Source organism: Cornus florida, unplaced genomic scaffold (genome assembly GCF_030987335.1).
Source record: "Cornus florida cultivar Cherokee Brave unplaced genomic scaffold, ASM3098733v1 CherokeeBrave_3.0.0_Hap2_scaffold_189, whole genome shotgun sequence".
NCBI classification, from domain to species: Eukaryota; Viridiplantae; Streptophyta; class Magnoliopsida; order Cornales; family Cornaceae; genus Cornus; species Cornus florida.
In genome coordinates, this window is record NW_026775681.1 from 21279 (window position 1) to 42755 (window position 21477).

The 21477-nt window shown below is 43.7% G+C and overlaps 1 protein-coding gene across 1 annotated transcript; it reads left to right on the top strand.

The window, feature by feature from the left end:
- The first annotated feature begins 1404 nt into the window (after positions 1 to 1404).
- On the top strand, positions 1405 to 6415 carry LOC132289403 (DNA polymerase-like). Its single transcript, XM_059789971.1, has 4 exons — positions 1405 to 1515; positions 3355 to 4111; positions 4264 to 5426; positions 5474 to 6415. Exons 1-4 carry the CDS (start codon positions 1405 to 1407, stop codon positions 6413 to 6415), a joined length of 2973 nt encoding a protein of 990 aa, XP_059645954.1.
- Positions 6416 to 21477: the final 15062 nt, after the last annotated feature.

Consider the following 21477-nt stretch of genomic DNA (forward strand, 5'->3'; position numbering starts at 1 on the left):
GATCCGAATGATGCTTTCTGCCAGAGATCTAGTACTCGAAAGCAAGTCAAAGAATCGGCTCACAGCTGCATCGGATGGTATAAGCTAAAGGGGCTTCCCACAGCACACTCGCTATATTTATATTCGCCGCTGGTGCAACGACTTCAACGGGGAACCGTAGCTGGCGTGTCTACAACGCCAGAAAAGAAATCTGACTCCTCGGGGCGGGGTAAAAGACTGGATGTGCGGAGCTCTTTCGATAGTGTTTTGTTCTCTTGGGTATTAACAGGTTAACCAAATCCATTCACCGGGTTGAGGTATCGGCTCTATCTGGAGCTCTTCTGCAAGGGTCTATTCTAAGTCAATTGCTATCCAAGATCCTAATCTGCTAGGCGAAGAACTACTTCAATTGGCTACGCCCTAGCTAAACAAGAAGAAAATGAAGTTTTCAAGGCCTAACCATTAGAAGAAAAGTAGCCAACTTATGGAAGTGAAAAAGCTGGAAAAACAGCAGATTGAGTACTCTTTGGGTCCAACTCTGTGATAAGGGGCTCATTTCATGAACTGATGTAAATTCTCTCTATCTAAGGAAATAAAGAAAGAGGATTCAAGTTCAGAATGCATTTATAGCACGAGTCCACATCACTTCTTCAAGTTGCTGAGGCAGGTACCACGAGAAAGAAAGGGTTTACAGGGCTCATGTAAATAGTTCAAGTTTTCTGATATGATATGTTAAATCAGCAACGAAGTTCACTCTTTGAAAAGAACAAAGTACCTCAACCACTACCTGCACCATTAGCATTGCTCGCAGGGAAGAAGCAAAGAAGAATTGGCCATGATGTGGGAGTTTCACCTCGATTTCCTAACATTGCCAGGCTTGCTCTATGCCCACTTGACAGAGGAATATGCAACTCATCAACGCTGTTAGAAGTCATATAAAATATGACTCCCCTCTTGAGTCAACGTCGACGTCACCATCATTATTGTCCTCATCAAAGCCGAGTAGAGAGAAGACCCGATCCAATACTGCCTCACCACCAGGGATTAAGAAATGCAAGAATCGACTGAAATGAAATGAAAAGCAATTCTGAGAGTCGACTTACGAGCGAGCTTTCCTTTTCGGCGGCATTCGAGCCACCCAATCACCATGCAACTGGGAAAAGAGAACGAGATAGGCTTTTTTCTCTTTTTTAGCAAAATTCCATCATTGACCTTCATAATAAAGAAAAGAAGCATCCAATGCATAGAGGGAGTCGTCTGGCTTGTATGTTTACAGATCGGCGCTCTTTCGATATCGCGAAATACAGCTGAGATTATTCATAGACCTTTTTCCCTTGCCTGGTCGCGTTCCGCTTTTTGACTCAACCAAACTTGTCCAAGGCAGCCTTACCGCTAGACTGAAACTAGAACCAAAAAACGAATTCGATGGCAGCTTCAAAACTCTGGATTGAAGCCACAATGGGGTCCCCCGATAGGTACATGAAATTCAAGATTCTCAGCCCCACCCAGGTAGAAGAATTCGAAACAGCTCAGATGGTTGTTTTTGGCTTACAAGATGAGTTGTTTTTAGCTCGTAGCCTTTACTGAAAATGAATTAACAATTTGAGTTGTTGGGGACATCCATACAGGTACGGTCAGGCACTGACTTTCTTGATCTATGATAGGATATTACAAGGAGTGACTTCGGTTCAAGCTTGGGATCCCTTAAAGAAAGAGGAAGCTTACGTGCGTTAAAGCGCACTATCATAGCCAGCGAAGCTACTTTTTGCGCTAGGTCCCGCTCTGATTGATTCCTTCTTTCACTAATGATGGGAGGTGCCAAACTCTTCTCTTGTCTTACTCTCGACGAACTCCAAACGAGACAGCAGACGAGAAGCTGCTTAAGCCAATAGATAAGGCTCCGGAGTCAAGAACTCAATATTTGCTTTGCTTGAAACTGCCCAGGAAGAAGCCAAGAGCTAAGCAGAGTAAGCCCCAACCCGAGAAAGGTTTTCGAAATTCGAATAGTGAAAAACCCTAAGGTTATGTGCTTGGGGTAGTGAACAACCGGCGGAATCTTCCAATGGAAGTGGTTTCGGTTGTTCCCAGTTCGAGAGATGGTTGACTTAGAATTGTTTATATACTGAATAGGTGAATTAGCGCTGATGGAAACTCTCTGCCCGCATTTTCGGTCTCTTTCAGTGATGGATTGTAACTTCTCACTATATGCGTCACACATACAAGTCGACTCTTGTTTTCAAGGGCAGAAGGAAAAGCAGAATGACGGAAAAACCTCTTATGGTGACACTTGGTCCCTACACGTTACTAGTAGTCCAATTTCTAGTAAGCTGGCGGCTTTTCCATCACCAATCGAACTCATCGGTCCCGGTACCATCAAGTCAAGCAGTCTCTAATTCCTAAGCCCCATAATATGACATCGGTAAATCAAGACTTTGACTTAGTATTTGTGCGTATGAGAATGAGGCTCGTTGAGACCTCCCTATAGTGCATTCCCCTACATAGTCTGTAGAGTCATTTCGCACTAAGAAGGATTGCTATATCAAAAAGAGAATGACAGATGGAAGATTTCTTGACCCATATACGAGTCAGTTCTACATCTTAGCGCTGAACCTAATGAATAGAGATTGAGCTTCACTTCGCGAGTCGGGAATGGCATCATTTATGAAAAAGAAATACCCCTATATGAAAGTATTCATAAAATACCCCTATGTTAAATCATACTCTTCAGGAGATATATATATACACATATTTATATACTATTATAAAATATATATAACAAAATAACAAAATATAAAATGTTACTCTAAAGGATATGAAAAAAAATATAAAATATGTAAGTACACCATATAATTGATTAATAAATATTTTATAGCAAAATATAAAACAAAATAAGAGGAACTACTTCACAAAGTAACCCATAAGCCTGAACTCTCTCCAAGGACTACACAACTGTGACTAGTACTATGTGTTGAGAGGTGATATAAAAATTTATAAACTCTATCTACCATAGAGCATAAATCCATGTATACGGGGAAAGGCTGTTAAGTAGTTCTCTGCATAAACTGTAGTTATGTAAGGAAAAAGCTCTTAAATATTGTGGTATGTATAGAAGAGACTAAGTACCTATGTGCTATGTCTGACTAACTAGTGAAAACTGCTATATTATAGCTATAAGTTAGACACATACGCCATAACTCTAACTAGTTGCCATAGGAAAGAAGTAGTATACCATATCCCTCCCCCCCTTTCAAATATCAATATATAACCCCCAAATTAATTCATCTTCTCAACTTAGTAGGTTTGGTGACATACCTTTACAACAAATGTCACATTATTGCTTAGTAGTTTATTCTTCTCTGTGTTATTCTACTCCAGCTATCATCGTATTGCTTAGTTCCTTCAGTTCCATCATATTCTTATAATGCCTACAAGTTGTATTGTTCAGATTCTTCATCCTCTGCTGAATCTTCAGATTCTTCATCCTCTGACTCTGACGAAGTGTTTGATTTGAATCAATTTCATGAGAATTCTAAAGCTAAATCAGATGCTAAAGCTAAATCAGATGAGAAAATAGCTAAGGAAGAGAAGAAGGAAGAAGAGAAAATAGCTGATTCACCTGTTGGCTATTATTCAAAAGAGGTTTTCTATTACCATTTGAGTGTGTTAAGGAGTGTAATAGATCGGGAAAGTAGCAGTGAACCTTATGAGGGACTGATAATTGCTCAATATGACTTTAAAGAGCCTTATTTACAATGTTCAGACATTGACGTCATTGCCTTGGCTGTTATGTGTTTGTTACTTAAATATGCTTATTCTTGTCATTTTGATTATGCTAAATGCACTATTGGCTATAGAATGAAAATACCTACAGGTGATGTTTCCTATACGGTAGGTAGTGCATTCTCTTTACTTGACTCTCACGGGACTGCTGCACCTACCTTTGGTTTATATACTAATATTTTGAAGTTGATTATGAAAAAAGCCGAAGATTATGGAAAATCTCATCTATCAGGCCTCTTCATAAGAGTTTATCTGAGCGGTAAGCAGTCAAAAGCTAAAGACATCTCTTTGACTTCCGATCTAATTGATGATACAAAACTGTGGCAATTACTGAATGATGTCAAATCAAGTGGTAATCCCCCCCCAAAGCGAAACGCATGGTCCGTAAGGAAGGTTATCCTTCACATATCCCAGGATTGAAACCTAAGAGTAAGAAACGTCATGCTTTCATTGTCGCGGATACGGAAACTGTTATGATCGATAATGCGCATGTCCCTTATGCAGCCGGGTTTCTAGTTGTGCAGCCGGGTGAAGATGTTGGAGCCAAGCCTGCACATGCCTTTGAAACCTTTTATAGTGAGGACCATCTGCTTATTATGTCTGAATTTAAAGACCGCAGTCGTCAAATGCTGTTCAGCTTTCTTGGTCGCTTAGCCGTGGTTGCTAGAAGTAGAAAGATTCAAAGGGTATATTTTCATAATTTAGGATTCGATGGGATTCTCCTTATGCAGTATTACGTGTCTCTTGGGAATAAGTACACGATCGAGCCCCTTATGCGCAACTCGCGACTATATGAGCTAGCTGTATATCAGGAGGGTAAACTTCTCTTCCGGCTCAGAGATTCATACTTGCTTCTTCCAAGTAGTCTTGCTACATTAGCGGAGACTTTATGTCCACAATTAGGACCTAAAGGCTCAATCCCAATAGCCCCTGCAGACTTGCAAGTGTCTCATCTGCTTCCTATGGGCCCTCAATTGCTGAAGTATATGACGCAGGATATTCGACTATTAGGCGGTATAATGGCAAGTGCTCAAGAAATTTATTGGACTCAATATAAGGTTGATATATTGGGGTGCTTAACTTTATCAGCCCTAGCTATGAACATTTTTCGCATTTCATACTATGATCCGGAGAGCTGGCCTATACATATCCCAAGTCGGAACGAGGATGCTTTCATCAGACGCGGCTACTATGGTGGCCATGCTGATACATATATTCCCTATGGTGAGGACTTGTACTACTATGATGTCAATTCTTTATACCCTTTCATTATGAAAACCTATGATATGCCAGGTGGTAAGCCTGTCTGGCATGGTAATTTAGAAGGCCGTGAGTTGTCAACCTTGTACGGATTTATAGAAGCTTATGTAGTGTGCCCCCCTACCATTAAGCGCCCTTTCTTGCCATATCGCGATGAGAATGAGACTTTGCTCTTTCCAACAGGAAAATTCGTAGGTGTCTACTATAGCGAAGAGCTAATTTATGCACGTGAGTTGGGTTACACAATTGTACCACTGCGCGGCTATTTGTTTAATAAGAAGCCCAGTCCCTTTGAAGGCTTTGTCTCATCGATCTTCGGGAAACGCAAAGAAGCAAAGAAAAAGGGCGATGAAGCAATGTCTTTTGGCTACAAAATACTGATGAACTCACTATATGGCCGAGATTCGGCATAAATCCGAAGTGTACAACAACCGTGGTATGCAATCGTAACCAGTATGAGTATTGGATCAAGAAGGATAATTTCATCTTTGGGGATCGCCTGGGGGACCATTACTATATAGTCAATTATGTCAGCAATGCCGCCAACGCCCCTGACTCGGAGTGGATTCCACCCAAGATATCGGCGGTTCAATTGTCTGCTGCTATTAGTGCTTGCTCCCGTATCCACATGTACAAGTACATTTCGCGCGAGGACTGCTATTATACTGATACTGACTCAGCAATTTTAGGCAATCCTCTGCCCGACGAAGAAGTATCAAATCTTGAATTGGGCAAGCTGAAGATAGAGCACAAAGTAAAGAAAGGGCACTTCTTAGCGCCTAAGAGCTATTCCCTAGAAACGGAAGAGTCAGGCGACGTAATCAGGCACAAGGGTCCGGCTAAAAAAATGGTCAATCGCGGCTGGTTTGAGGGGCAATTCGCGGATCTGGCCCGAACGCAGAATATAACAGTCGAATCCCACTTCCGGGTAGATTGGCACACGCTTAATATCGCAATAAAGAAATACCAAGTCAGTCTAGGTAGCAAAATAGGCACCAAAAGGGAACCGGTATTTGATGAAAACGGTGCTTGGATTGACACAAAACCAAAACATGTAATAGATTTAGGTGGGCAAGAGAGCGAGGTGCTAAAACTCGAATTGAAGATGCTCAAATCTGAGTTTCAAAAGAAAGAGATCGAATATCAGCATCAGATTGCTAATCTTAGTGAGAATCTAAGTCAAGAAAAGGATCAGAATTCTAAGATTATTGCTAGTCTTGAGGAGGAACTTCAGCAACTAAGAGAAGAGATGAAAGCCAAGGCTCTTCTTACTGAAGAAAAAATGGGTAGCCCTAAATCCACAGAGCCGGTCGAGCCTCCTACTTTTTACGACCAACCGCATAAGAAAGCCAAGAAAGGCCAGGGTCAAACGCCTTTGGCTAAGAAACCGCCATGAAGAAGAAGGAACCTGCGTCCAGTCGCCTCTCTCGCCCTGTGTGGTCGAAGGGATCTGACTTTCTCAATTGCGCCTATGCCTTTTCTCTCTGTCATCCTAGTCTCCCTGAGGTGGCGATCATTTGCCACACGACTCTTTTGATGACCGTGTGCAGTAAAGTAATGTGGACATGGAAGTATCCCGAGCCTGTTTAGAATGCATATAAACAGCAATACACAAAGGATGTCAAATCTTCCATCATGCCACATTTTCAGTGGGAATAAACCCCAGAAATCCCAACAGCCGGAATCACTCTGCTCTGAGACTAATGACTTCATAGTTAATAGCTCAGCGCCTATAGAGTTAGGGATGAGTTTTCTCATCCTGGGTAAGGCAAGGGGTTCTATTTCAGGAGATCTCCTAATTCATCACTTATGCTTAGCTTAGCCCCAACAACCATATTCAACATATGGATTTGATGGTGGCAAGCTGTGATCCTTCCTACTCGCCGTGCCTTTTGAGTGTAATAACAAATATATTTGAAATGATGACCACCTTGTACATGCAACCGCCTTGCAGAGCGATAAATCTGCTAATGGATGCCAAACGTAAAAGACTTTTCTTCGTTATATTTGTGCGATATTATTCTTCGAATGGATATGTTTCAAGTGGTGATGATATTCATGGCATTGATGATGTTGGACAACCTGTTAATGTTGATTCTGCTGGAAATGATGAAAGAAAGGAAAAGACTCTTTCTTTGTTTTGGAAACGTTTTGACATGAAGCTTGAAGAAACTCTGGATAGTAATGCAACATATGAGAATTTTAAAAATAACAAAAATGTTGTTTTAAAATTGTTGAATTCGAATAAATTTGATTATAGAAACATAAGCCCACAGGAGTTATATGACCTACAAATGGAAATAGAGGATATGACACTTCATTTTAACGAACCTCAAATATTAAGTAGTTATCCACAATTGTTCAAACTGTTGATAGGAAAAGATCTTCTTCCTGCAAAGGATTATCTAAAGCAAGAAAAGTGTGGCCTGTCGGACTTGGATTTAGAGTTTCTTAATTTATTTGATCAATATACGCTGGAGGCAGTCCTTATTTTTTCTCTTGGGGTTTTTTTCCACCCGCTAAAAGAATTCTGCGCCGTGAAAGTCTCTTATATGATCGAGAAGCTTGATTACTTTGTACGCTTCGAAACAGTACAAAGGGCAAAGAAGAAAGGTAAGAATATGGATATGGTGCCGAACTATTATAAAAAGAAAATAGATCCAAAAGGGAAACTGAATCGCTCTCATTATGCTATAGGGGTCTCTTTGGTTGAGTTCTTGGTGGAAAGGAAAGTAATCAGTTTAAAAAAGGACCGAAAGCTCAAAAAAACTGTTCAATTCAGTGAGAAATCCCATATAGATTTTCCTTCATAAAGGGCATTGATTGCTGTGGAATGGAAGTGCCCAGCGTTGTCAAGCGAAGTGTGTGTGTGTGGACTCCCTCTTTTTGTGCTACTTCTCCCATCTACCTTAGCCAATCACACCGATTCAGTTGAAACGCTTACTGGTACCGATTCATCCACTTTGATGTCTGAAATCGCGATCGACTTCCTATATCAAAAGGTCTCATTTAAACATATTGGACAAAGCCCTCTTCACTCGCTGTCCCGCCACGCCGATGGGGAATGGAGAAACAGGCCTACCCTCCCACTGCCCGTATAAGTAGAAATCCGCTCGCTACTAGTTCTCGTGGAAGACAAGCTTGAAGAAGCGAAATACGGGGTCCCAGGCCCGATACGAGAGAAAGTATGACTGATAGACGAAAAACGACTCATAGCTATTCTGTCTGTCATGGCCAATGCTAGCAACACCGCCTATGACCAACCTGTATTTGAATGTAGAGGGCGAAGGCGGACGAATAATAGACACGACATGGGCAAAAGGGATCCAACATCCTTTGCTCCAGACTGTCCATGGAAGGAATTCCATTTACCCAGCTGCCTTAATATTAATAGTGGATCTACCGGATCTTGGAATTTTCCCGTTTTCAAGGTGAGCTGAGGAACTCAGTCACTCTTTAGCTCCGTCTTTCTTTATTTAGGCTTTCCGAGCCTACAGCTGATCTGGACATGCGGGCAACTACCAGACTGAGTCGCCCTTCATTCACGTAGGAAAGAAGAATGCGTGAGAGATAGGGGGTGTGAAAGACCGGAGGATACGTGCGTCTGCTCTTGTTTTTCGGATGCGGAAGTCTCGGTGTTAGTATCATACCTGCCCATGGAAGAGATTCTGGGAAAAGATCATAGTGGGCATCGCCCTCGAGCTAAGAGCTAAATAAGTGGTAGGTAATTCATAATCATGAAAGTCAATGGACCTGGTGAACCTAGATGAGACGGACACGCTACGCGCTACCTTCATGTCTCGCCCAAAAGCGTAGGGGTGAGAGCATCCGGGCGGGGTAGTGACTGAATGGAATGCGCCAATCCGCCTTTTGCAGAAAGTCGTTGGCTTGGCCGAACCCGATGAAATGAGACATCCAAGGAAGAGCCCCTACCTTAGGATCAGATAGAGCATCCTGAACTTCCTCTTCAATGGCACCCTGTGCCTTGCCAACTCTCAAACTCATAAGCTTGTAAATTCTTGGTGTAATACTCACTCGTAAATGATAGGTGTAATTCGGAATTCTCTCGTTGAATGGGCTAATTCGACAAAGAAAAAAACTGCTATAGTATCTTCAATCTTACCCCCCTCTCCGTCTTCTATTCATCCTGCCCCCTTAAAAACTGGTGCTATTGCGGCTACACCTCCCGATTTGTCAGGTATACTACGAAGGCTCATCAAACAGCGCTTGATAGCTTTTCTCAGGATTTGGCCCAACAAGAATTTTATTCATATACGGAGAGCCGGCCCCCCGTTTGATAAGATCCTCCCTAACGCTATCCAAAAATTGGAGTTCTATTCTGTCTCTTTCCGCCGCCGTGCTCCGCCCTTGTGGGTGGGTGTCCAGCTCCAGCTTGTCTAGCTCGCCCCGTTTCTCGTCAAAGAAGTCGATAAAGGCTTCTTTAGAATTGTAGGAGGCCTTTTCGGCCAAGGTAGGATGTTCCGAAAGAAGTCGTTGATAAAGGGAATAACACCCGTGTTTCAGCTCCCGGATCTGGAGATCTGTATTCTCGAAGTCAAGTAAGCGGTTATACTCACGCTGAGAGGGGACTTGACCCAAGGCTGTTTTCATTTCGCGCCAATATTCTCCTTTCTCTTTATCCAGGAGAAACGGGCTATGGTCCTTCTCGAGGGCACATATTCTATTTCTTATAGAAGATTCCAAGCTCGTATTAGTTTTTATGTAACTATTATATGGTTGGTGAGAAGGCCCCGCCTCTTCGCGCGCCACCCCCCCAGCCCCAGGGGCGGAATTCACCGACGTGCCCTCCATTTCTGTTTCGGAAAAGGGCTCCAATAAGACCTGCATATCAAAATCCGTCCACGAGGACGGGCTTGATGGGCCGGAATGGGCTGGAAGAGGAAGTGCTAGACCGCCACCTCCCCCCACACTCAAAATCAAAAAAGGATAAAAAAAATGAAGACCTAAGTGGGAAAGTAAGTAGGCGCGAAGAAAATAGCAAAAGAAAGAGACGAAAACTAGAATGGATATATAAATCATAAAGACAAGTCGAAATCCAAACTTTTTTTTCAAACTAAAACAATAAAGACGAAGCAGAAAGATCAAGCCTAAGATAAGTATAGAAAAAAACACGAGATTTTTCCCTGTGGTCATTATAGCGGTTCCTTCTGCTCCTAGAAAACGCCCGAAAAAACCCGCTACGGAACTACCGAGCAGGGGCAAAAATATGATAAGTAGATAGATAAGTTTTCCCAGGCTATCGACCGCTTTTAACCCCGTTTGCATAGGCTCGTGCACAGATTGACGTTCAATAATCCCAGGGGCTTTCACTTCGACACGTCTTCGCTCGTGATCGCCTAGAGCCCCTCTTCCATCAATAGGTACTCCCAACGCGTCGACCACACGCCCTAGCATTGTTTTTCCCGCAGGAACATCCACAATAGATCCAGTGCGCTTGACAAGATCTCCTTCTTTAATAGCAGTATCACTACCAAAGACAACAATCCCTACATTCTCATTTTCAAGATTGAAGGCTATTCCTTTCACACCGCTGGCAAATTCAACCATTTCCCCAGCTTGAATCTCGTTCAATCCATAAACACGTGCAATACCATCTCCAACTGAGACCACTCGACCGATCTCAGTCACTTGAAAATGCGTGTCAAAGTTGGTAATTCGACTTTCTAATAGAGTAGTGAGTTCGGCAGCTCTAGGAGAGAATTCCATGAAAGATTGTATTTGATAAAGATTTGATTTGCAAGGGGGAATACCGCTTTAAGAAAGAGAAAGAAAGTGAAGAAAGAAAAAGAAAGTTCGACTTGCATGTGTTAAGCATCTAGCTAGCGTTCCTTCTGAGCCAGGACCAAACTCACATTTCAAGTACCGATTGTAGAACTGTTGTGGTACAACCTGGTGAACCGGGAAAACACTTGAATCTATTAGGAGTGTACTGAAGGCAGCCAAACCATGTAAAATCAATTTCATTATGTAAGAGAATTTGACTCATTTGGCAGCTATAGCCGACAACACTTTTGCAATCGGACAAAGAGAAGGGTCCCTGATTGATTGAATCATCGGTCATAGTGACAGCGAACAGGAAATTCTCGTAGTATAGGTCAAAGATGGAATTCGGGATCATTGGACTATCAAACCAGCCAGAAGTCAATCAAATGTCTCCGTCTCTTTCTTTTTCAAGTCGCTCTATTCTGGAGACCTAGGAATCGGAGCTAAGTTTTGGACTTTCTTCCCTTAGCCTTCAAAAAAGAAGAGAGAAAATGAGTTTCAGATGGGGAAATGGCTCGAGGAATAGACTCACTACTTCCGAGAGGAGTTGACAAGAAACTAGCTCCACTAATTGTTGGTTTTACTTTGACCTGAGCGCTACCAGACCAGTCCCCTGAAGCTCCATCTGTCTCACGGGCAATGGGTGAACTGACTTCTCTGCTTTGCTAATCAGGTAAAGGGATCACCTGGCACAGCTACGCGAGCTACTTTCTCTGACTCCATATTCGAAGCCTGTGCTTGAATTAGGGTACCTATTCCATGTTGACTCGCACATCCCGATTCCAAAGGTTAGAGGTTAGGGGCGAGCGGGATGCTCCTGTTCGTCCTGACTTTGTGGCGTGGCAGTGAAAGAACACTACCAACTACTCCATTCCGGGGGGAGACAAAAAAGGAGACAAAGGTAAACTTCAGTAAATGAAAGTAAAAAAGCCAACTTAGTAGATAGGACATTGACTGCCACGGCTGGAACATTCTCACGGGATGGGGCAGGTTAAGAAGATGCTTTTTTGATAGTTGGGTGATTATAACCTGGTGCCGAGAAATTTACTAACTAATATGATCATCCACTTTTCATATTGGCGCGGTAAGGCAAGATCAGAACTGTCTAGAAGCGGTCCAACATCATGAAAGATTTGCACATTCATTTCCCGCTGATAAGTAGGCACCAGCATGGGTGAAGAAAGTCTCATCTCAAGCTTAGCATCACGATGCATTGCCACTCTCATTTCACTATCGACCCTCCCTTTCCTTGGCTGCCAGTATTGCTTATAGAAGCAACAACTGTGGGATGCTCAGCTGACCGTGTTGAAAGGACTCAGAGAAGAGCGGCAGATTCTCATCCAAATCTTGTCCCAGGTGCAAGGTTGAGATAGCTTAGGGAGGAGAGATGCTCAGATCTGAAGGTCAATATCCCTGGACAAAGGTGAAGAAAATCTTGATCTTGCTAAACGTCCTAATAAGATATCCGTTCAGACTTTGAGTGAATCAGGCAGAGAAAGAGGTATGCCTTCCCCGCGGGCTGTACAAACAAATAGTAGTGGAAGGGGACTTGGTTGGGGATGGTGTATGGAGTTTCGTACTTTAAGGGGGGACAATGTCTCTTTTGGAGGACGTTCCTACGGCCACCCATATATGCTTTTGTTTGCGCCCCTGTTTGTGACTATATCTGCTCTTTCAAGCAAGTATTCCGAGAAGTGCCATTGACCTGATCAAGCACTTTAGGGAGATTGCCTTCAACCATGCCATGTTCCGAGAATCTAAAATAGCTTGGCAGACTCTCCCGATCTGCCCTAATAAGAAGCCGAACCGAAAATCTTTCTAACTACCTAAGGCCGCCTCGTTGCAGTTCGGCAATCTCCCCAGGCTGAATACTTTTTGATGAGAGGTCAACCAAGAAGTTTTAACAAAACTTGTTCTTGTTCAGCATCCTCTACTTTTTCTCTAAAATCCTATTCTCATATTATCATATAGAAAGAGAGCTCCCCCATTGTGAGGTTCTATTCTAAATCCTCTGTTCATCAATTATTATTCCTTTTAGGCCAACAGTAAAGTCAAGCTAAGAGTCAGTTAATTGATCCTCTTTCTTAGGGGCATCCAGTCTTCACTTATTTACCAAGTTCAGTACACCTTCCATCCCATGCATTCTCTTTGGTTAGACCCCTGCCTAAGCCGAGGGTTAGTTGTTTGATCGAACATAAATTTCGAATTCTTTGGCACTTCAAAGCTACTTAACTAAACCAAATGTAGATTATCAGGATGTTTGCGGATAGCATACCTATGACTCCCCCCGGCGCTTCGTGTTTTCTCTGCGTGGTTCTATCTATTTCCGAACCCCTTTCTCCGGCGAAGTGGAAGCAATAAGGAACAAGTCTCCGTCAAGCTCTAACTAACTCCTCCTCTTCTCCCAAGTAAGGAAGAGTGTCTCACTAATTGACAGACGGGGCAGCGGACTAGTTAAACGAACAAGCCACAGGCAATCAAACATGTCTTATACGGCCAGGTTCAGTCCCATTTGTTCCTATTGTTTAGAAATGTGGAAAGGAAGGTCAGAGGGTGGAGAATAGCGAGGGAGAGTAAACACTAGTTAGAATAAGAACCGCAGATTTCTTCTTTTTGTGAACACTTTACCACCACACTTCGCATCCAAGCTGCACACTCCTGGCCATCAAGCATCTTGAGGAGCATATTACTAAGTGTAGCGCCATAGACATAACTCCCACTCCACCAGCAAGGCTAGCGAGAAGGCGACATGGCAATTTGGGATGATCAAACTTCATGGGGTATCTTTAGAGAGGCAAAGATTGAGAACTCTATGCGGGGCAACCTCTTTGATGACACTCGCGCCCCGTTCCCCCGGGAGACAAGGTTCTCAACACATACTGCGCCACCGTGTCCATATACCCTACCGAATTAGCGCTAGGATCGCCGCGCGAGAAAGAAGGATAAGGATTTCGCATCCCCTTCCGGTTCAAAGGAAGCCGGTCTAAAGCTTCCAATCCATCCTCGTAATTCAAGCTTCCGCATCCTTGATTTGCTTCTTATTCCCTGCGTATCTATTGTCGTAGTTGACTCATAACTGACACCAAGGAACCTGGAGCTAACTCACATGAACCACCCGGGTAGTATGATAGCGCTAAGATTGGGTAGGCATGTATGTACGTTCTGGCAGTTGGTAACCCGTCTCAGTCACCCTACGTGGCAAGGAGTGGAATGAAAGAAAAAGAAGAAAAAACAAAAACTGCTATTGGTTGATTGATGAACTACTCCGGCAAGGGTTTGAGGACTTCGATCTAGAGAAAAAAATGGTTCGACTCTCATGTGTTAAGCATTGCGCTTCTTTGCCGGTTTTCTGAACATTTCAAAGGAATTGAACGTTTAAGGCGTAAGGCGCATCAAGCTTATTGCGCCCGGCATCTCGCTGACTATTACTTACGATGACTCCTTCCTGCTGTGACACTTCCATTAGCATTAGCAGATGTTTCGAGTCTTGCTTTTCTCATTGAAACTGAGAACATTTCTTATTCCATTCTATTTCCATAAAGGTGGTGAATAAATGAAAGGAAGGTGTAAGCGGCCAATGCCAATGAGAATAGGATAACGAGTCTCTAGGGGAGGATTCTCTAGCATGAAATCTCAGTCAATTCTAGGAACAAATGAAGCAAATTGACTCATGAAGCTATGCAACGTCCTCAGGGTTTTCTTCTTTTTGGGGTCTAAACATAGGTGTTGTCACTCTTCCCTATGGCTTTCAGAAAAACTCATCCAAAATAGGTTCCATTTCCCCAAACATTGAAGAAAGCGGGACCATTTCTTAGTTTGATATTGGTAATTCAACTTCCGTTCTCGCGTCGCGCTATGCACTAAGAGCCTCCACTATACTACCTGGCGCTCCTGTCAGTCGCTCCCAAAGTTCCTTTACCTTTATATCATCCAAGATGCGTTTTTCACCCCTCAACCCGTTCATACATAACGAAAAGCAAATCCAACCCTTTCCATTTCCCAAGGAGCTCCATTGCTTGATTAATCATACCGGCTAGTCGAACCTTTCCCTCCTAAGTCAGGCTCAAGCCCGGATTTCTTCTCTTGGTTGCGACCTCTTCTGCCCAAGGTCCTCATTCCCTGTTTTTCAAGGAAGACTCGCAGCGAGGAAAGGGAGCCAGAGTCTGAATCCAGCTTCTTCTTTTAGTCTGACAGTGCTCATCGGTGAAAGGCAGTCCCGTTGCTTCAATGCAAATCTTCACTCTAGCCTCACTGAGCTCCGCTTCCCCTAGCCCAAGGCAGGCTTGGCTTCTTGTTTTATCGAGTATCTCCCCCGGTTCCCTAAAGAATTCCTCGCCAATCATTCACTAAAGATCACACCCTACGGAACGAACTCTTTCTCTCTGTCTTCCTTTAGGAAAAGAGGAAGACGGCATATTGGAAGATTGGATCTGCAGTAACGGTACAGGTTCGCCCCTCACACCGACGAAGTGCTTTTCTATTCGCTCAGCACCTTTCTTTTCTGCTACTTTGTTTAAGCAATCCTTCTTGCCTTGGGTATCTGTTGTCCGAGGAATGGAAGTGAAAAAGTGAATGAAAGGGTCTCTACGCATCTGCTGGTATAGATCAAAAAGGAGAAAAGCACTCCTTCTTAGCCTTGGTTTTCTTTCTGTGGGCGCGAGATCGGTCCAATATTTCTATGAAAATAGAAGTGGTTTTCAAGCTACATTTTGAGTTGGAAATCACTCGTAGCGCTTACTTCAAATAGAATCTCAAAATGAGTTGCTAATCTTCCCAAAATGGGTGTTGCAATGGGTTTGCTTTGTTTGATGTATCTCCTTATAGAGAGAATTCTTCAGAAAGCCAACCACAAAGGAGCAAGAGTTCATTTAGACACAGAGATAGAGAACGATTCCTTAGCGATGGATGGAGAACAGCCACGGATAAAGGGATCAAAGAACCATCAGGTGAAAAGCTAAACCTCCTCAATGACCCTTTCTTTGTAGTGCCCTTTAAGGCACGTAAGCTTGCTCTTCCTTTCCCGTCCGGCTCTATATGACGTCAGTCTCTACTTCAACAGGTAAGGGTATCTGGCGTGTCTCCAACGCCATAATCTTCCTTCGAAACAGCCTTTTCTTTCGCTTACTAAGCCTTCTAAGCAAGGAGTAAGCTCGTCAGCCAAGATTTTCTTCTTTCTCTCTTTCAGTATTGTCTTCTATAGAGTCATCGGATCGACTTCTTTTTTCTGTTTGCGCCTGAAAGTGGGAATGACTTTCGAAACTGGATATCACTTTGCGAAGGCAGTAACCCAATAGCGTAAGATCCCTTACTACCTCCTGACCGCTCATGCAATAGCAACCTAAGGAAGGTTTCTTCCGTTGCCTTAGGTTTCAGACCGTTCGGAGGCTCTAACGGACTCCTGGGATCTTCGATCGGTAAGTCCCCTGCCTCAAACATGGCTGGAATGGCTGTGGTTACAAGGGGAATTAGAATCTCAAAGAATCTTGGAAATGCTGACTTCTATAGTAGAGATTCTGTTCGATCGATTTCCTCGCTCGCATGAAGATGAAGTGACTTGAAAAGGTAAATTAGACCACTTGAAAGGCCACGGACTACCGACACAGCTCCTACAAGGCCTGAAGGTCGCCACATCTGCCGTTTTCTTTGTCTTTCTTTCTTCAATTCCTCTTCTTCCTGAGGCTGAGGACTTCGTTCCTGCACCAACGAATAGTGGATCTCTAACTCTCGCCCCATTTCTTCCTTCTCTTTTTCTTCTGACCTTTACCAAGGATGGCTAGCGGACTGCTTGCTTAGAATGCTGGAAGGCTGAGGGACGAACCAAAAGGATGACTCCTTGAAGGAAGCATCACCCTAAATAGAATCACAATGTTAGTAGGAGTCTTATTTTTCGCCTCTTCCTGAACTGGCTGAGGCTATAAGGGGAAGTTCAAGTGGTATTTGCCTGATCTGAATCAGTATTTTCGTGATCCTCTTCTCAAGCGAACCTTTCTAAGGATCTCCCAAACTCAAATAGGAGTATTTTCACTCATTTCCCAGAAGCTTGGGTTGGTTTATATCCAGTTTTGAAATAAGTTTTCCGCCCTCAATCCGTTCAGTAAGAACGAAAAGCACTGAGGGGAACCTTAAGTCCGTTCTTCCAGGTGGGTCTCCCTTGTCTCAGCATCTTAGTTTCTAACTTGACTCTTTCTTTTTCTCCCTGCACATGGAGAGTGAGCCATTGAGAATGCTCTATCCGATCCTAAGGTGGGGTCTCCTGCTTTTCGATCCGAGTCGGCAGCCCTTTTGGCTGTTGGGTGTTCTCTACTTCTGTCCCTTTTGTTTTTGATTCTGGGTGGGTGTTCCCCATTACCTGGAAGGTCTTTCTTCTTTCCTCCTGATATGTTGAACCCCGGTAGCAAGCCCCGGTTCAATGCACATCTCTAGGACTGTTCGAAGCATCTGCTTCCTTATTTATATTCGGATTGTCGTACTAAACCTCATTCACCCCTGCTCATAGGGATAAGACGGAACCACTTACAGCATCAGAAAGATTCGGTACTAGAACACACGCAGAAGAAGCCGCAGTTGGAGCCGGAGGCTAAGAATACGAAACGGGGGAAGCCACCTTTTAAGCTGGCTGTGAATAGGGGAGTTCTTTTATGTGTGGGCTTGCGTAAGAGTCTTCTTGTTCTCATCTTGCTTTTCTTCCTTAGTCTCTAAGGAAGGTCAAGCTCTAGGTCCCTAACTTGACTCACACGAGGTCTTGAAGAGCCTTTTCTTGTTGTTTTGCTTTTCTTTCCTAGTAATCCTGCTAGGTGAATTCAAAGGTTGCTAAGTGACAGTCTAAATGGAAGGAACTCGCCTGATAGCTCTTCCAATAGATCCGAGGAGGGCTCACATGAGAAATAAACTCTGCAGGGATCCACCTTCCATTCCTCATAGTTTCGGAAGCAGCTGGCTTTCTTCTTTCCCCTTCATATGGGCAACCTGGGGACCAAGCTTCTCTCTCTCTGTTCTCGCTGCTTAGCTTATCCTGGTCGATCAGGAAGATTTCTAGCCAACGTCTACCGTATATCCATAATTTCTTCGATCAGAGCCCCTTACGGAATGGTAGTCCCAGCTTTAGAGCTCTCATCCTCATCTAACTGAGGTGCCTTGGCTTCCTAATGAATCAAGGATCGCTTCTGTTCTCAATTCCTAATTGGTCTACGTGTCATCCTGATCTTCATCATTGACCTTTTCTTTGCCTTTCTACCTCCGTCAGTTTCGTAATGGACTCAATATGGGAATACCTCTTTTTTCATTCAATCTACTTTCTTGAATTCCTTTTCTACTCTAATACGATCTTATGTTCTGAAGATTTGACTGAGGCAAGTCGCTTTTCAGTTTTCCTTTAGCGTTCAGCCCCTTTCTCTTCCGTTCACTAGTGATTCCCTAAGGTAGGAACTAAAGAACTCTATCGGTCTGCTGGTTCATAGTATGGGTGCGTGCCTGTATAAGAGGATGAGATCCAAACCCCGAGTCAAACTATCTGAGTTTCACAATTGACTCTTGCTGGGTCTCCCTCGAATACTCATCTAACTGTAGTGGGATACAAAAGCAAAGGGTTAACAAGGAGCACGTAAAACTTGACTTACGCGCGATCCTTTCTTCTTGTCTTTCTTGTAGATGTCTAATTAATGCTTGCATGAACCCGCTAAGAAGAGGAAACCCCCTTAACCCGTGGAAGCAGAATCAAAATTTTGTACTAGAACGAAGGAGAAGCCTTCACCACTTACAGCAGAAGTGGAATCTTTCTTTCTGTATTTCCAACTATAGTATAGAACTGTTAGCCGCCTACCTTATTGGAATTTATGTAGTTGCACCAGCGACAAATATCAATATAGTTTGTGTGCAGTGGGAAGCCCATCAATCAAAAGAAAACCTTAGAGCTAGTTCCACGTCAAATCCTCAAGTGAGGAGCCTATGTAACTCGTAGATCAAATCACCTTCCAGGTGAAAAGGAGGACTCTATGCCCCTTCATCATTTCAGTTTCTAGCCCTCTTTCCGGGTCCCTCTTTCTCTATGGGCAGATGTGTTGCGACCTTGCTATTCACTTCCGGAGTTCCATACGGATAGAGGGGATTGCTTCACCTTTATTAGGAGAACGGTGCTTCGGGAAGATAAAGACCCAGAGAGATGAAACCGAAGGAAGGGCTTAGAGGGACGAACACGTCCCGCGTTACTACTGCAATGCAAGGGCTAGATCCACGCACGGAGGGATCTTTGCTTAGTGGCTAGTAGGCTAGTTAACGATCGCAGATCACCGGCTCCGCTCCCTCCTTATACAAGGGTTGGGTTGTGAAAGCAGAAGAAAGAGCTCGCTACATGAAGACAAGGCAAAGGCAAGGTAAACCCCATGTAAATAGCCCTTTCCATAGAAGGACGACGAAACTATGGAAAAAGAGCAGTCGGATATAGCAGCAAAAGCTGTGAAGCCTATTTCTGCACTTAGACGAGCAAAGAATTTCCAAAGTGGAGTCTCCTATAGCTGTCAAATCTAGCAACCCCATTTCTGCCCTAAGACCGGGTCTATTTTGAAAAAGTTATATCTGATATATAGCTGGAAAAGTTGGGAACCTCTTTTCTGCCTTTAGACCATCTGAAAATGGAAAAACTTCGAACTCATATAGCAGGAAAATGACTGAAAGTGGTCTTTCCTATAGCTTCGAACACCCGAACACCAGTCCAACTGGGCAAGAAGGAAGATTTCCATTGGTTGGCAGTTATTCTTATTGTATAACCTCTGATTTCAGCTTCGATAGGGGAATCTTAAAGGGGAGAGAACTTGGCTTTGGACTAAGGGAAAATGGCCATAGAAGAGAAATGTTCGATAAACCTTGATCCTGTCTTGAGTCTAGTCATTATATGGAACAAGTAGTTTGATTTTGAGAAGAAGCAACGCCATTATCTAGTCGGAATTGTGCGCATCATCTGCTTTCTATCTAGATTGATCCTCAACGCTTGCTCGGAACTATCATCATATATAATGATCTTCTCATCTTCTGTTTGGGAATCTACCTTTAATGCTACATAAGCGCTAACGAGCAATCAAAGGGATGCAAGCTAGGAAGAACCAAGCCACGCACGGCATTGCTATATCTGCTACGGTCATATGAGCGCCTGCTCGCCTCCCCTTCCTCCGCCGTCTTCAAATCCCTTCCGTCAGAGCTCAATTTCATAACTGCACTTAAAGGAGCTCACCTTCTAGAAGGACATCCGGAACTTACCTGTCAACTTCAACAAGCAAGGGGTCTATTCCACCACTAGCTGAAGTTGAATAAATTGATGGTAGAGTGATTCGGCAAACCGGGTACAGTACTTACCTGCTCGCGGTAATAAGTGCTTCGCAGGTCTTTTCCCTATATCTTCTTTCCTCGAAGGTTTTTCCAAGCACGAAAGCGTCCATTGAATGCATTTCTTATTCATAACGCTAGCGATCAAAACCAAGATGTAGAGCAAAAGAGCATCTATTTGATTCACAACAGGGTTCCCCTTCGTCCAATACTGGCTGCTCTTTCTCCTCACTATCCTCTTCCTATACGTGGAACACAAACAGAATTCGCTCTTTTGAACTGACACACATCTTCTCACTTCATTTCACCTATGATCAGTGTTCCGTCTTTTTGCTGTTTGAGTCAGCCAGTCAAAGAAGAAAGGCCTCACCAAACACTGAGTTTGGCTACCGGTTAGTTTAGTGAAAGAAAGCTCGACCACTGCACCGGTATAGCGAAGAAAGGAGCTTGACTTAAAGAGACATCAGCAACTTCAGGGAAGAGATGAGCAGAAGCTCTTGAAGGAAAAGTTCCCCAAGTTTGAAGGAGTGCAGTGCCTTTATCAGTTTCATAGCTATAGTCAAGATTCCTAATGCTCATTTCACTACTACTTAAGCTATTCTTTGAGTTAGGTCGGCTATAGCTGGCAAATCTAGCAAGACGATTTCTGCCTTACGACGACTAGAAAATGGAAAAAGTTTAAGAAACCCCGTGTTTTTGGCTTCCTCCCCGTTTTAGCTCGAGTGAGTGATCGAAAATCTAAAAAGTTCGATCTCATATAGCTGGAAAATGACTGACCCAGGTTTTCCCTCTGAGACGATGTCTATTTTCTCAAAAGTTTAGTCGCATATAGCAGGAAAATGAGTGAAAATGTTTGATTTTGCTTTCCCTCTCACTTGCGGATTCGATCCAGCCGGGTTTCCAGTTACCGGCTACCTTGGTGTGGACGTCGCCACCTATTGCTGGAACAAAAGGTACACCCATTGGCTTTGTCCGTATCCCGGGAGCTAGAAGACTAAAAAGTCAGTAGGTCGGGCCGAGCGGCTAATTTAGCGTCTCCTTTCTTCCATGCTCTTCACCCATAGCATGCAAGAAATTTGCTCGGGACGTGGTAGGGTTAACAAGACGCAACTACCAAAGATGGGAATTCTCTGTTTCACTCGTTCTCCAACGACTAGGGGTGGGGAGAAAGAGGCTTCATGAAGCTCGAGATTCAGTGGCTGCTTGATTGACTAAAGCCTATCGATCTCTGACGGACACTAAGGCCCACACCAGGGGGCTCGCCCGGCCGATGGTACGCCCATCGCCCCACTTCGCTCCAGTGTGGGGTCGCTGCTTCTGTTCCACCGCGATTTCCCGGCGGTCGGTTCCGTGGAGGAT